The sequence below is a fragment of the Loxodonta africana genome, chromosome 6 (assembly GCF_030014295.1).
Source record: "Loxodonta africana isolate mLoxAfr1 chromosome 6, mLoxAfr1.hap2, whole genome shotgun sequence".
NCBI classification, from domain to species: Eukaryota; Metazoa; Chordata; class Mammalia; order Proboscidea; family Elephantidae; genus Loxodonta; species Loxodonta africana.
Genome location: NC_087347.1, coordinates 77,804,679 through 77,819,206, shown reverse-complemented (window position 1 = coordinate 77,819,206; position 14,528 = coordinate 77,804,679). Strand labels below are relative to the sequence as shown.

At 38.7% G+C, this 14,528-nt stretch overlaps 1 protein-coding gene across 2 annotated transcripts; it reads right to left on the bottom strand.

Annotated features, from left to right (window-relative positions):
* Positions 1 to 246: 246 nt before the first annotated feature.
* SPC25 (SPC25 component of NDC80 kinetochore complex) lies at positions 247 to 12,796 on the bottom strand. 2 transcript variants are annotated; one of them, XM_003405808.4, is made up of 7 exons: positions 12,675 to 12,796; positions 11,684 to 11,836; positions 11,528 to 11,593; positions 7,197 to 7,343; positions 6,097 to 6,201; positions 2,529 to 2,627; positions 247 to 508 (listed from the first exon to the last, which is right to left on the bottom strand). In XM_003405808.4, the coding sequence occupies exons 2-7, from the start codon at positions 11,820 to 11,822 to the stop codon at positions 384 to 386; spliced, it is 681 nt and encodes a 226-aa protein (XP_003405856.1). In that variant the 5' UTR covers positions 11,823 to 11,836; positions 12,675 to 12,796; the 3' UTR covers positions 247 to 383. The 2 variants fall into 2 exon arrangements, with proteins under 2 accessions (XP_003405856.1, XP_010601154.1); XM_010602852.3 differs by lacking the exon at positions 12,675 to 12,796 and adding an exon at positions 11,954 to 12,638.
* Positions 12,797 to 14,528: the final 1,732 nt, after the last annotated feature.

Here is a 14,528-nt window from a genome sequence, read left to right as displayed (position 1 = left end):
GATAGACAGTAATATTCATTTCGTTAAGTACATTAAAACAACTGACAACCCTAGGTCGGATCTATTTTTTTTTTATGACCTACAAAAGCTTGGCGATCACTGACACACAGGGTTGGCTATACAAATTCCCATTCCCAGCGCTTCTATAAATACCCATGCCTGACATTAAAAAAAAAAAAAAAAAGGAAAGCATATAGTATATAAAAAGAACACATATTCCTTTATAAATTTTTTCTAAGTTTAATAAAAATAAAGAAATATACCACACAGAAATATTATAAAAATACAAAACAATTATAGGCTGACGACAGATAACGAAAATTCTTTTTAAAAGAGACATGATAGAGAAGAAAAAGAAACAGTTGTTACATACTATTTATGCATTAATTATAAACCATAGCAGTAAAAGCTTTCCGAACATTGGCAAGGAAGGCGGAAAAGTTGTTGGTTTTCCTTAAATTCTCTTGAAGTTCTGCCAGGCCCTCAAGATGGGGAGAACTATCCAACACTAGAAGAAAAAATGAGGACAATTTGAATAATATTTTTTGTGGGAGAGAAGTATTTCTAGTTTAGATGCTCTCATCTAATTTGAACTTCAATTCCACTTACTGAAATGCTTTGAGTATAAAATGATAAAATCATAGAAAATTATTTTCTAACTACCCTTTGGGCCTTTCCTTCCTTTAATCTCTAAATATTTAAGTGCTAAATAAGTATTACAATCTTGTTTTAATTTTAAACAAATGGCATTCAAGGGATTGATGAGCTGAGTAATATAGTATGCCATTACCCAAAGAAATGCATCTTAGACCTATACATTTTGTTTCAACTGGGTTTTTTTTTTTTAACCACTAAACCAGTTTTCTCTGCAAAACTTCAGACTGACTGACTTTTAGTTTCTGGCTATGGGGTCAAAATAAAAAAAGAACAACTTTCAGTGCTAACCCTTAATAACTTACAATTATGGGGAAAAAAATCTAAAATTTTACAAGTAAAATGGATGTCATTAGAAAATGTGGTTGCTATTCCAAGATGGGTATTTACGGGGCCTACTAATCAAATGCGGCTCAAAGTCACCAATAACAGTATGACCCTCATACACAGAATGCCATCTGGAGCATATTGGGAGCAAGTCCCCAGTAAAGGGGGTCAAAGAAAAAGAATGATCCAGGTTTCTCTGCCACCAATCTTATCCTTTGGCTGAGGGGAAGAGAGACAACCATAATAGACTTCCAGCTCGTTGGTAGAGCTTGCTTAGGAAACCAGGCCCATGGCAATAGCAGAGAAAGATTAGCAAAGAGCATTTGGTTCAAAATTTATACTAGAGATTCCATCTCAATACACTATTAAAGAGTCTAAAACTGTAGCAATAGAGGATATCCAATTTGGAAAAATGCAGTTTTTCAGGTTTGCTTTTTAAAATCTAGCATTCATTAGCTTGGAAGAAATTTACATAGAAAGGAAAAAAAAAAAAGAACATTTGTATGTGAATTAGATCCCAAAATATAAATTCCATGAGCACAGGAACTGAGTCACCAGGTCACATCAGGGAGCCAACTCAACAGTTCCCTGCGTGTCTGCTATAAATACTTCAAGATGATCACATAGGTTAAGGAGCTGAGAACCATTCTTCTGAATTCCTATAAATTAAGGATTACTTGTATAGGGCCCTTGGAAACCCAGCTCTACTCTGTCCTACAGGGTCACTATGAGTCGGAATCAACTACATGGCAATGGGCTTGTATAGAGACAATTGTTTTTAGTTGCTGTGAAGTCAATTCCGACTCATGGTGACCCCATGTGTGTAGAGTACAACTGCACCATAGGGTTTTCAAGGTTGTGACCTTTCAGAAGCAGATCACCAAGCCTGTGTCCCAAGGCACATCTGGGTAGGTTCGAACCGCCAACCTTTTGGCTAGTAGTCGACTCCTTACCTTTTACACTACCTAGGGACTCCTGTAGGGACAGTAGAAAAAGTCAAAACGATAAACATATTTCCATTCTATTCTTGTTCATACTATTACCATATAAATTATCATAAATTCCCATAAATCAAAGGTCTTCTAGCAGGCAGTAGAATCAATAACTAAGTTAATTATCAATGTTTGGGATTTTCAGGTGGGATAATTTCTGTGAAATTTATTTTGCGGGAAATAAATGATCACGTTCTGATAATTATCACATCCTGGCTATTTTAAAATTCACCTCCTTGGATAAATTAATAATATTCATTTAGGTAGCCATATTCTTTATAACTTTAGTTTTAAGTTCTTTAGAAGGACAATTCATAACTGCATATAAAATGCAGTGATCTTTGGTCTTCTTGCACACTTTTCAGCCACTGTGGCACTGTGCCATCCTGAAAAGAAAGTATAGTCATAGCCTTTAGAAGACAAAATCCCAAGAAATCAGACTGGAAATAGAAACAACAGTGCGAATATTATCCTTCTTCACATTCCTTCATCTTCTGATTCAAACTACATTTGGGGATGCCAATCTTAAATGCTAGTTAAGAGGTATGAAGATACCTTCATAGTCCCTTGCTTCATTCAGGTGCAGGGAAAATACAAATGGGCTCTCAGGATGCTTGGGATCAATATTAGTGAATATAAACTGCAATTTATCACCTGTAAAGAAAGAGATCACATTGTTTAATTCAAAATTCAACTTCAAATTGAAATAATTATCTCAGAATACCAGATTTTTTAAAAACTGTTAATAGTAGGGGGAGGGATGAGGGCCAGAGAAAAAAAATTTTATAAGATATCCAGCTAGGCAAAATAAGGGGTCTATTTTGGTTTTTCTCTTGCTGAAAACATTATTTCCTGACTTTGATGACTATGACAAAATTCTATTTTAAAATGAAAGATAAATTTCAAGCATTAAAACTGACTGATGAGGAGGAGCCAAGATGGCGGCTTAATCAGACACACCACGTCCTCCCTCTATATCAAAGACCTGAGAAACCAAGTGAAACAGTTACAGATGACAATCCTAGAACCCTAAGCATTGAATGAAAGGATAAATAATTAAGATCAAACATTGACTGGAAGAAACTGAACAAAAACAGCAAACAAGGAGAGAAACAGAGCGGGGTGTCCTGCCAGCTGGCCAGGCACAGTGTGGCCATCTTGAAACCAAGCCAGCAGTAATCCCAGGTGAGGAACACAGGAAGGCAACTTCATGGAACTCCCAATAGGAAACAGAGAAACTGTAGATATACCCAGAGTGAAGAAAGGTGAACAGGACATGAACTGGAGCTAAGGAGGCAAAGTACAGGAAGACGCACAAAAGCTTCAGGGATTCTGGCACCCATGGAGCAGGGAGGAAGTCAAAATCCAGAGACAGGATGACTCTCCAGTGGTGGTCCTTGAGATCATTAGGGTGCGTGGCAGGCACCAGGTAATAGATCCATAGAGAGACAGCAGGAGGTCCCCTACTTGACCACACCCTGGATAGCTCCCCCTCCCTTTGCATTTGGTAGGGACTAGGTCCCAATTACTGGCTGCACCCACCAGGAAGTGGCTAAGCACCCTCACCTGGCAACCAAAGAAGCATACTCTCCCTCCCCCATCCTCTTGGTGATTAGTGGCATGAACCACTCCCGACCCTGCCACCCTGACTGCCAGGGACCAAAGTACAATCTACCCCCTTCTCCTGCCCCTGCCAGCTCATCTGCCACCCACCCCCACCCTGTGAGCACTGGAGATACAGCACTCCCTGGCTGCCTGCCCTGCCCCACCTCTTGTCAGCTGCCCAGCTGAGCGGGAAAAGCCAGTGCCACCATTCCCCAGTCACCCGCCCCATTCTGCTCCTCACCGAATCTAGAGTTCAAAGTTGAACACCATGTCCTTCTCTAATCAAGGGTCAATATTTTTTATTAAAAGTTCACTCCAAGTAATAGGAAAAACACCAAGACCAATAGATGTATATGGATAAAGGACCCAAACAGGCGATCAAAGACAGAAATAGAATTGTTAAACAAACAAGAAAAAATGGTCAGCTTTTCAATAGTAATCAAAGAAATGCATAATGGATATGTTTTTTAAAAGTTCTATTCATGACTAGCCAACTGGCAAAACCACAAAAACAAAACACAATCTGGCAAGAATACAATGAGTACTCTCATGCATTGCAAATAGGAGTGTAGAAAAGAATTAACATAGCAGGCCTGAGACTAAAAAAAAAAAAAACCAAACCCAGTGCCCTCGAGCTGATTCCGACTCTTAGCGACCCTATAGGAGTAGAACTGCCCCATAGAGTTTCCAAGGAGCTCCTGGCGGATTCAAACAGCCAACCCTTTGGTTAGCAGCCGTAGCACTTAACCACTACAGCTCCAGGGTGTCCTGAGACTGCTATCCTTAAAACCTTAGGAAAGGCCTGCTTGCAAGGTTGGCCCTTGACTGGTATGTTAGAGCCTCCAAGATGACCCACAGGTTTAACAATTCTCAAGGAGGACTCATAGGATTCAGCATGTAGTCGTACCCATGGCTATAATTTATTAAGGCAAAAGAATACAAAGTAAAATCAGCAAAGGAAAAAGGCACATGAAGTGAAGCCCAACAGAAACCAGGCACAAGCTTCCAGAATCCTCTCCCAATAGTCACTTAATTCTCCCACGTGTGAAGTGTTAACAACAAGGGAAGCTGGTTATAGACTCGGCGCCCAGGGTTTTTACTGAGGGATGATCACGTAGGCAGCCTCAGCCTGGTACATACCAAAATTCCAGACTCCCAGGACAAAAGTAGGTATTCAGCAAAAATATATTACTTGCATAAACAGTTTAGTCCAATAAGCCACCTTATCAGTTAGGGGACTAGGAACCTCACAAAATCCAAGTTTCTAGATCCCAACCAAGGGGCCAACCTTATAAGCAGGATTTTCTAAGTACAAGCAATTAGGTCTGCAACGTTAACTCTTTTCAGCACAGCTGACTTCTGAGAGCTTTGGGAGTGTTCCCACTATTCCCTAACTGATAAGGGTAGTTTACTGTGCCTAAAAAAAAAAAAAGAAAAAACGGTATAAATAATGTGGTTTATGCTGAATACCTTCTTTCCTTCTTGGAGTCTGGAATTTGGGTACCTGACAGGCAGTGTGCCTACATAATCAACCCACAATAAAAACCTGGAGCACTGAGTCTCTAATAAGCTTCCTAGGTAGACAATACTTTACATGTTATCACAATTCAACGCTGCTAAGGACATCCTGTGTGACCCCACTGGGATAGGAAGCTTGTGCCTGGTGTTGCCCAGGCTGTTTTTGCTGATCTTGTTTTGTATCCTTCTGATGCAGTAAATCCTACCCATGAGTACGACTATCTGACGAGTCCTGTAAGTCCTCTAGGGGATCATTGAACCTGGGGATGGTCTTAAAGACTCCTGACACAATAGATATTGCTGTAAATTGACATATATACGTGTAAGACTCACAAGATACTCATATTCTTTAAGACGGTAATCCCTCTCTAACAGTAATTTCATGAAAATACAAAAAATGGAGGCGTCTCTGTGCCCTGTATTACTTCTAAAAAATCTAAATGCCAAGTCAGAAGCAATACGCATGTCAAACAATAGATAAAAGACTGAATAAATTATGCTACATTAAAAGAATGAATTATTACATCACCATTTTAAAACTATTATTATGAAGGCTGTAGCAACTGCAGAAATGCTAATGATAAAATACCAAGTAAGAACAAAAATTTGCATATCGACACCAAGCCAAAAATACTGGATGACAAATAACCAAAGCATCAGTAATTATGTTAGATTGATAAAAATTTCTTTATAATTTCTACCTATTCTCTAGTTAATAATGTCATCATTATTTGAGTTCAAAACTTTTTTTTTAATTCTCCTTGGCTCAGGAAAAGGTATACCTTTTTAATCTCATATATTATATTTATATTAATATTTAAAAAAAAAAAGCAAACCAATCCATTGCCGTCAAGTCAATTCTGACTCATAGCGACCCTATGGGACAGAGTAGAACTGCCCCATAGAGTTTCCAAGGAGCTCCTGGTAGATTCGAACTGCTGACCTTGTGGTTAGCAGCCGTAGCTCTTAACCACTAGGCCACCAGGATTTCCACACTCACCATAAATTTTTCGAATTTCTAGTCCAAGTCGATATTTATACAAGTCTTCAGATTTCTGTAGTCTTTTCAGCCTCTCTTCAATAGCTTTGTTAGCAGTGGATATAACTATGATTTTAAAAAAGAAAACACGTATCAATACTTTAAATAACAATTAATTTAAGAAAAAAAATCTTAAAAGCTATAAAAATGATGCCAGATAAGAGTCTGCTTACATTTATTCAGTTTCTACCTCTGCCAGTTAGCAAAAAGGGCTTCTGTTCATTCAAATTGGAAAAAAATATTGGTTAATATGTACAGGTAGCTAGTGTTTTATTCTATTTTATTATGTAGTTTTTTTACCACGAATAAATAGGCCATGGATTTGCATGGATAGCACAGAAACAGAAAGACTTCTTTTATACTATTTGCTTTTCCTGGTTAGCAAAGGATATACCATTTGCCTCACTGGAAAAATATTTTTTTAAGCATAACTATTTCTCATGAGAAGTCAGCCTTATTTCATCACATTTTAGAATTTTTTTAAAGTTAGCACAATACCCCTAAGTAATACTTAGCAGATGAGAAAAATAATTTCACAACATAGCCCTGGACAAAAACTCTGTTAGAAAAAGCACTAACAAAATAAGCTTCGCTGTTTTCAAGAGATTTAAGAATTGATTACTTTGTGGCCAAACAAGGCTTCTTTCTAAAGAAAACATTCATTTGATTTGAATATGAAAGAGACTTTGCAGCATAATGAGAGAGCTTAATAGTTCCTGGCAGGAAATACATGGTCACTCTATATTTGTTACCTAAATTACACTACAGGCAAATCTTATTTAGTCAAACTGCCTCCTGCCCCACTTCATGAAACCCCCATATCAATTTTATTATCACTCAGGTTGTATTAGAAATCAAAGGAGGAGGCCCTTTAAATCAAACAAAACAAAATAACTCACTTAGCTCACTTCACTGACACCTTACAGAGATGAGTGGCTGGCTAGACTCTGAGGCGTGTGATTCAGTTTCAGCAATGAACTGGAGAACAGGTAAGATGCACATAATTGTGAATCATCACCACTCTGAAAGTAAGATTAATATGAACTAAAATGAAAACTCACTTTCCTTCTTCTTAGCATATTCTTCTTTAAGATCCTGGATATTTGCAGCCAGTACTTCTATTTCCTGCTTTTTGCATCTTACTTCAGCAATCAGCTTTAACAAGTTATCTTTTTTTTCCTGAATGTGCTTATTCTGCCTGCAGATCTCTGTAAGAAGCACAAGGTATCAGCTAGAACATATATATATGCTTTGCGGTCCAACATGTATCTATGATAAGAAAAGACCAAAATTTATTGACTTTCATAAGTTTAGTAGAGGAAATTTTGATTGATAAGCGTTTCCTAGTGATTCCAAAATGGTACAAGAACAAAAAGAAAAAAAATCCTAATCTATTCTCTCTTGATTGTCTTTGAAAACAAAAATGAGGAGACAGAAGTGCTTTTTTAAATGAGAATACCGAATTAAACCAAGAAGTAGAAAACTAGAAGCTCAATGACCCCTGCAGTTCCCCTCTCCAAATAAATACAAAAGTAAAGCCCACCACCAGACAGCTAAACTCTAGAAGATGGCTTCACACAGGGCTTTGAAGAAACAGCTGATTCTAATGCTGTATAAATTATTCTGGAACAGAGCAAACAGAAGGAAAAATGGAAGGAGGGAAGAAAAAGGAAGGGAAGGAGGGAGAAAAGAAGGATAATTTTTATAAAGATTTAGTTTACAAAGTTAGAATAATTCTGAAACTAAAAATTGACACAGCGCTGCCTCCTCCACATCATATAAACTAATCTTACTTTAAAAAACTGGTATAAAAATGCTTAATAAAATATTAATTATATAAAAAATAATCCACTAAGAGCAAATATGGTTTATTCTAAGGATATATAGTGAAGGTCTAATACTAGGAAAATCCATCACATGAACAGGTGTTAAACAGGTATTTTATATAAATTCAGCACCTACTTCTGATGCGGGTTGTTAAACTAAAAAAGAAGGATATTTCTTTAGCACAACAGAAACAAAACAAAAATCTTTCAAGCCTTCCAATATACTTAAAATGAAACACTAAGAGGTATTTGCAAAAGAAATAAAACAAGGGTGCCTGTATCATCGTTATTCAATATTCCTCTAGAAGTGTCTGAACAACACAGGACACATAACCAGTAAAATTACTGGAAAGGAAAAGATAATTTTCATTATATGTAGACAACAGATACCTACCTAGAACAGTCATAAAAATCCACTGAGAATCTGTACGAATGTGTGGAACTGAATACTATAAAATTGATAGCCTTCATAAATAACACCAGTAATTAATACACAAGCGAGAATAGTATACCTGCTGATATTAAAAAAAAAACCGAACCCGTTGCCGTTGAGTTGACTCTGACTCAATAACAACCCTATATTAGTGATATTAGTGACTGCAATATTGATTTTTGCTATTCCTTGCTACTTTTAAATACTGAAATGCTGGCATCTTTTGTAGCTATCTCAGATACTGGTCAGTACCTCACCTGCCCTTCTTCACTCTAATCCTTCCACCCTCCCTGCCTTCCCCATATCTGTCACCACCCCCATAAGCCCTCTTAACCATTCAGTTTCTGTAACTACCCCTTGCATATTTTCAAAACAAAAACCAAGCCTGTCCATAAACCTGGCCAAAAGAAGCCACTGAAGAAAGCAGAGCTCTCAGCTAGGAAAGGGACTAACATTGGCAGGGCCACCCTGTCCCCATTGGATGAAAACCAGATACCAGCTACAAACTGCTGCTACATAGGGCCCGCTGCCCAGAGGCCAAACTCAGTTGCCATCAAGTAGATTCTGACTCATGTGACCACGGAGGCAGTGGTCTCAAAAGTGGTAATCAAGGTAAACAGGGCAGGAAGGGACTAAAGCCCAAGAACTATCAGGAGGAGAGTACTGAGGTAAAAGAAGCAGAGCCGGGGGGCACTTTATAACGTTTATGGATTTCAGAATTGAATTTTTTCACTTTACTAATATGTAAATGATCTGTACTCTTTCAAATAAAATGCCATTAATACCAGTATTCCAGCATTATATTATATAAACCAAAATATCTCTATTGTCATTTCATTCCTATATTTTAACTACAAATAAAATAAATGTTCCAAGTACAAGTAATTTTAGCAAATGCTTTCTTAAATAAAGTTAAACTAGTTGATCCATCACAGAACTTCTGAAGGCCTGAATATCATGACTCTCCAAAAGGAAAATATATTGTGATCTGTTTCCCAAATTTAATTGAGCATGGAATCCTTTGGGTCTCTCAAGACTGGCATTCTTCAGGCAAGGGGGGAATCTTACGTACAGTGGTAACAAACAAAATATTCAGGAAAAATCTACATCAAGAAATATGTGGGTTCTGTATGAAAAAAAATTATAAAGCTTGTCTGAGACACCTATCTGAACTGGATATATGGAGAAACACTTTATGCTCCTACTTATAAAGATGCCAATATTTAGCAAAATCACTTTTAGATTTAAAATAGTCTCAATGGATTAAAAGCATTATTAGGGTTGTGAGGATTCAAAGTCAATATATGCAAGGAGTTTAGTACAGGGCCTTGCACATGGTATGTAACATGTGTAAGGGTTAGCTATTAAGTATTCTAGAGTCCTTACTAGAAAAATCAAACCCTCCAGATTTTATGCTCATACAGCACCTACTCCATTCTATTGTTATAGCAACTATTAGTGTATTTTGGTTGCAGTTTCCCTATCTATATCCTCCAATAAATTGTGAGCTATGTACCGATTAAACCTTATGCATTGTTTCCTCTACGCTTGGCGAGTTAGCAGTCACATGTTTACTGAATTAATTAATTTTAAGTAAATTATACTTCTATTCAAGTATAAATTGACTATTTAAAAGAAAAATATTGGTAATGCTCTCAGGCTATTCAGAGCACATCTTCACATTCTTATCTTTAAGAGCATACTTCGTTTGAGATTCACAGTATTAAAAGCTGATCTTTAAGAGCATACTCTGAGATCCACAGTATTAAAAGCTGACAGTTTCAAACTGAAATTATCTAATGCCTAGGAATCCTACAAACCAAGAGTGTTTAAAGGATCCAAACTCAGTATCACTATATCATACACATGTACCTCCAAACAAAAGAGGTTTCTCTTTTTTGCTTCTGGTTACGTAGAAGGGGGTGAAAGGAGCTACAAAAGGGTATGGAAGCTTCAGGCCAGCTTAGAAAGTAAACATGTATAAAAGTCTAGTATAATAATCTACCAGGGGTTGAAAACTCAAATGCCTTCAGGGACAAGACAATGAATAAAGTGGGCAAGGCCAGGCAAAAGAGTATTGCAGATTGTGACAAATGAAAGATCACATGCTCTGTGCAAAAGTATTTAAATTTAATATTTTTTAAAATATTGTGCCACTTTTCCTTGGATTCAGGCAGACATTAGCTCTGGCAGCATGCCTTCCCACTTCCCACTTTCGCCTTTTTGAATATATGCAGAATACAACATTCTTTTTGCTTTGAAAAAAAATACTGTGCCACTAAACTGAGTGTCTCCAGGGGAATCTGGACTGTAGCCACCAGCTTGTGGCCTCTGTGTGAAAATTCAATAAAAGCTATTGATCTACTGGGGACAGCAGGGAGGGTGGTAGAAAAGGCAAAAAGGTAGTAAAAATATAGGGAGAAGGACTATCAGAGTACTCACTAAGTACCCCAAAGAGCTGAGTGAGCTCCAAATTTTCAATCCCCAGTCTGTGATTTCCAATGAGAAAATAAATTTGCATTTATATATTAGCATGAATGAAACTCACAAATATAAAGTTGAGTAATAAAAAGAAGAGAATACTTACGATATTATGACATTTATATAACATCCAACACTAAACAAAATATTGACAAGCTAGTTCTGGATGGTGGGAGAAGAGGGTGGTATAAAATAAGATGCTCTTTTTCTTAAGCTGGGTATTGGGTACATAAAAGCTTATTATTTTTTATATATGTTGTTGCTGGGAGGGAGCCCTGGTGGTGCAGTGGTTAATCACTCAGCTGCCAACCAAAGGGCTGGCAGTTGGAACCCACCAGCCAATCTGCCAGAGAAAGATGTGGCAGTCTGCTTCTGTAAAGATTACAGCCTTAGAAACCCTATGGGGCAGTTCTACTCTGTCCTATAGGGTTGCTATGAGTCAGAATTGACTCCAGGGCAATGGGTTTGGCTTTTTTTGTTGTTTTGGTTGTTGTCTAGTGGCAACAAGTCTGTTTTCAACTCATAGTATATGTATACATATACACACATTATACACACACACACATTGTACATTCTTTTACTTCAGTGAGGGATTTTAGAATAAAAAATGTTTAATTAAAAAAAAATCTGGAAAAGACAATTTGTCACATACGATTTTGATATTCCAGAAACATCTCAATCATTCGGTCCTCTTCCTTTAATTTTACAGACAACTTTTCTGAAAGAGAAATTGAAATTGAACTTTCAGTTCAGCTGAAATAACAGTTCAGCAAACAAAAACAGCAAGTTACAAGTTTACTTTCAATACCTGCAAATGCTTTCATGGAGTCCTTGTAGGCATCTCTTAGTCCCACCATCTGACAGGAGGTGTCACTGGCAGTGTTTATGAATTTATTCCAAAATTCATTTATGCTTTTATCGAATTGCACAAGTTCGTCCTCTATCATTTTGTGAGACAATGCTACAAAACAAATAGAACATGCATTATATTTCTTTAAGATTTACTGAAATCAAACCAACCACATATTCCAATTAATTTGGTAGTTTGATATTTGCTAGAAAACGGTTAACAACTTACCTTTAACTCTAGATACTCCAAGGTAGATGAAGCCACCTGGGGTTCACTGTGGTTAATGTGCGGCAAGAATCCAGGACACCCTTACCTCCCAGGGTGAGTGGAATTGCACAGGGCACTCACACCCCCTATGACCTGGGAGCAATGACTCTTAACTCCGTTTATGCACTAGTAAAATTGACTTCTAAGCCCCTTCCAGAAAACCCTGGTGGCATAGTTGTTAAGAGCTATGGCTGCTAACCAAAATGTCGGCAGTTCAAACCCACCAGGCGCTCCTTGGAAACTCAATGGAGCAGTTCTACTCTGTCCTATACGGTCACTATGAGTTGGAATAGACTCGACGGCAACGGGTTTGGTTTTTTTGTTTTTAAGCCCCTTCCAACTGACACTTTTTGATTCCAGCCTGGATCTCCAGGTCCCAGGTGCCCCACCCCACCAAAGGATAAGGTCCCTTACATCCCAGACTCCAGGTCCCACCAGTTCTCTTGTGATGCTAAAACCTTCCAATGATCTAAATCATCCCCCTGGAGGGCCACAGACACGTCGTTCAGTGAAACCCAGAATACCTCGAACTCGCTGCTGCCCACCCCGCGAGGTCCAGAGGCCCAAATAGCCCCAGACGCCCCATTTCATAGACAACGTCTCCGAAAACACACACCACGCCCCCAAGCCTCTATCTTGACAGGCGGATCTAGTAGCCCAGCTCAACTCCCACACCCCTCACCTTCACCGGCAGGCCTGAGCGCCGGCGCTTCTCCCACGGCAGACTAGGTTAACAGGCGATCGCCGGACACCGCTCCGGCAGCCGTCACAACTTTCCGATTTCAAATCTGAGTGCCTCCCGCCACCCGCCTCCGGGCAGAGACGCGCCGTCTGATTGGGTGATAGTACAGGTTCTCCATGAAGGGATTGGTTGATATCGACTTCCGGGATTCTCCAGGAAAAGGTGTTGAGAAATGCATTCTGGGATACGTAGTTTTTGCTGTGTTACAATGGGACTCTGAAGTGTTTCTGTGTTGTTATTTTTTTATTATTAGTTGCCATGGAGTGGATTCTAACTCGTGGAGGCCCCATGTGTGCAGAGTAGAAGTGCTCCGCAGGGTTTTCGAGGTTGTGACCTAGAAGCAGATGGCCATGCCTTTCTTTCCGGGGGCCTTTGTATGGGATCAACCAGTCAACCTTTAGGCTGGTAGTCCAGGGATTAACCATTAGCGCCACGCTAGGCTCTTACCGGGACGAATCATTCATCGTTTGCAGAGAAAGGTTTCTGCAACAAATGTAAACATTAAACTTTACTTGGATTCTTTTAAAAAGTATATGCCTTCTTATTTAATGCTATCTGGAGGTTTAAACAAATAATTAAAAATAACAATGCTAATAAAAACACCATTGTTTAATTGCATTTCTTCTAAATTTCCTGTCATTAACAAACCAAACCACAATTACAGCAACAATAAAACAAATATTTAGATAACATGCTCATTACTTAATAGCTCATTCATTGGGAAGTGGCTGAAATATTACTGTTTATTGCCTTCTAATAGCAATAGTATTAACTGGACCAATAAGCAACATCATGATAAAAGGAGAAAAGATTGAAGTTGTCAAGGATTTCATTTTACTTGCCTCCACAATCAACAGCCATGGAAGCAGCAGTCAAGAAATCAAAAGACGCATTGCCTTGGGTAAATCTGCTGCAAAGGACCTCTTTAAAGTGTTGAAAAGCAAAGATGTCACCTTGAAGATGAAGGTGCGCCTGACCCAAGCTATAGTATTTTCAATCCCATCATATGCATGGGAAAGCTGGACAATGAATAAGGAAGACTGAAGAATTGACGCCTTTGAATTGTGGCGTTGGTGAAGAATATTGACTATACCGTGGACTGCCAAAAGAACAAATAAATCTGTCTTGGAAGAAGTGCAGCCAGAATGCTCCTTAGAAGCAAGGATGGCGAGACTGCCTCTTACATATTTTGGACATGTTGTCAGGAGGGATCAGTTCCTGGAGAAGGACATCATGCTTGGCAAAGTACAGGGTCAGCGGAAAAGAGGAAGACCCTCAACGAGGTGGATTGACACAGCGGCTGCAACAACGAGCTCAAGCATAACGATTGTAAGGATGGCACCGTATGGGGTAGTGTTTCATTCTGTTGTGCATAGAGGGTCGCTGTGAGTAGAATCAACTCGAGAGCACCTAACAACAACAATATTAACAGCTCTAAAAATTCCTGATACTCTGTTTTTGATCATATGAATTAAAACAGAAACATTAAAACATAGTACCTAGTACTGGTAGTCTCTGCCCCAGTGGAAATTCAGGGACACAAAACTTTTAATGGCCAAGATTCTCTGCACTTGCTTTCTCTGAGAGACTGTGTTCCAGGAACAGGGAAAAAGGAGAGAGGGAGGTCAGAGGTAATTCAAGGTTTCTAGGCTGGATGTTTGAGAGTGGCGATTTTGCTGGCAGAATTGAAATTGTCTACAAGGTTGGTTTGGCATGTCCCTGGAAGCGGATGAGTGGAGTGAGGCACAGAAGGCATGATAAGTTAAGGTTTTAGCGTTTTGAGTTTGAGAGGAT